Raw genomic sequence first — 1487 nt, 5'->3', positions numbered from 1 at the left:
CAGCAGCGGGGCCTCTCTCTGTCTATCATTTGTTTTTTTTTTGTTTGTTGCTGCTGCTGCTGCTGCTGCTTCTATCTCTGTTTCTCCACCTTCTTCCTGTTTCTTTTGTTTTAACTGGGGGCCACCAGCAGCAGCCGCAGCAGCAGCAGCTCCTGGTCCTGCAGCAGCTGCTGCAGCGGCAGCTCCAGGGCAGACAGCCGCTGCAGCTCNGCAGCAGCAGCTCCTGGTCCTGCAGCAGCTGCTGCAGCGGCAGCTCCAGGGCAGACAGCCGCTGCAGCTCAGTAGACAAACTCAACGCTTGCTGCTGCTGCTGCTGCTGCTGCTGCTGCTGCTCCTGCTGCTGCTGCTGCTGCAGCTCCTGCTGCTGCTGCTGCTGATGATGATGATGGTGGTGATGGTGATGCTGCAGCAACCCCCCTGCAGCAGCAACTTGCTTCGTCCACCCCACAGCTGTCTCCTCAGCTGTCTCCTCAGCTGTCTCCTCTGTTTCTCTTTTTTCTTTTTTTTTGTCTCCTTTTCTGTTCTGCTGCAGCGCAGCAGCCGCTCCGCCCCCAAAGAAGAGAACATCTGTCCCCTCGCAATGCAAACGACAGGCTTGCTGCTCCTGCTGCTGCTCATGCTGCTGCTGCTGCTGCTGATGATGATGATGCTGCTGCTGCTGCTGCTGCGTGTCCGTCCCTTCCCTTGGGCCCTGAAGCAGCCGCTGCTGCGCTGGTATCCACCGCTCTGAAGTCTGCTGCTGCGCTGCAGCAGCAGCAGCAGCAGCAGCAGCAGCAGCAGCAGCATCAGCAGCAGCAGTAGAGGTGATCCCACTTTCTCCCTGTATTGGTGCTGCAGCTGCAGCAGCAACAGAATTGCTCCTCAGTTGCTGCTGCAGCTCACCAGCAGCAAAACTTCTTCCCTTCGGAGACGGCTGCTGCTGCAGCTGCAGCAGCTGCTGCTGCTGCAATAGCTGCTGCTGCTGCAGCTGTTGCAGCTGTTGCAGCTGCAGCAGCAACAGGTGATCGGGCTCCCCGCGTTGCTGCCTTGAATCCTCGCTGGCTCCAGCAGCAGCAGCAGCAGCACCAGCAGGAGGAGGCAGCACCCTTCCCCATGCAGCAGCCCCCACTGGTGCTGCTGCTGCTGCTGCTGCTGGCGCTCCTAGGGGTTGTGTCCTCTCAGCAGCAGCAGCAGCAGCAGACATGGGTCGTGCTGCAGCACCAGGGAGGAGGGGACAGGAGAGAAGGCCGCAGACCCTCAAGGGCCCCTCAGCTCGCGGGGGGGGCCTGGAACCAGCAGCAGCAGCAGCAGCAGCAGCAGGAGCAGCAGCAGCAGCAGCAGCAGGCAATGGCAGTCCCTGCGCTGCACTAAACAAATGCCCACAGGCACTCTTGCTAGAACCAGCGCGAACAGCAACAGGAGCTGCAGCAGGAGATGCAGCAGCAGCTGCTGCAGCGGGGGCTGCAGCAGCAGCAGTAGCAGCAGGTGCAGCAGCAGCAGCAGCAGCA

At 60.8% G+C, this 1487-nt stretch overlaps 1 protein-coding gene across 1 annotated transcript; it reads right to left on the bottom strand.

Moving 5' to 3' along the window:
* Positions 1–25: 25 nt before the first annotated feature.
* Positions 26–1183, bottom strand: EMH_0030150 (uncharacterized protein; the record flags this gene model as incomplete). The annotated part of the gene is given in 2 exon segments (XM_013494383.1): positions 26–209; positions 213–1183. Coding segments are annotated over 2 exon segments (1155 nt in total).
* Positions 1184–1487: the final 304 nt, after the last annotated feature.

Source organism: Eimeria mitis, genomic scaffold (genome assembly GCF_000499745.2).
Source record: "Eimeria mitis Houghton genomic scaffold, Emh_scaff1126, whole genome shotgun sequence".
In the NCBI taxonomy this organism is placed as follows: Eukaryota; Apicomplexa; class Conoidasida; order Eucoccidiorida; family Eimeriidae; genus Eimeria; species Eimeria mitis.
Note: the sequence above shows the minus strand (reverse complement) of the source record. Positions and strands in the feature narration are given on the sequence as shown.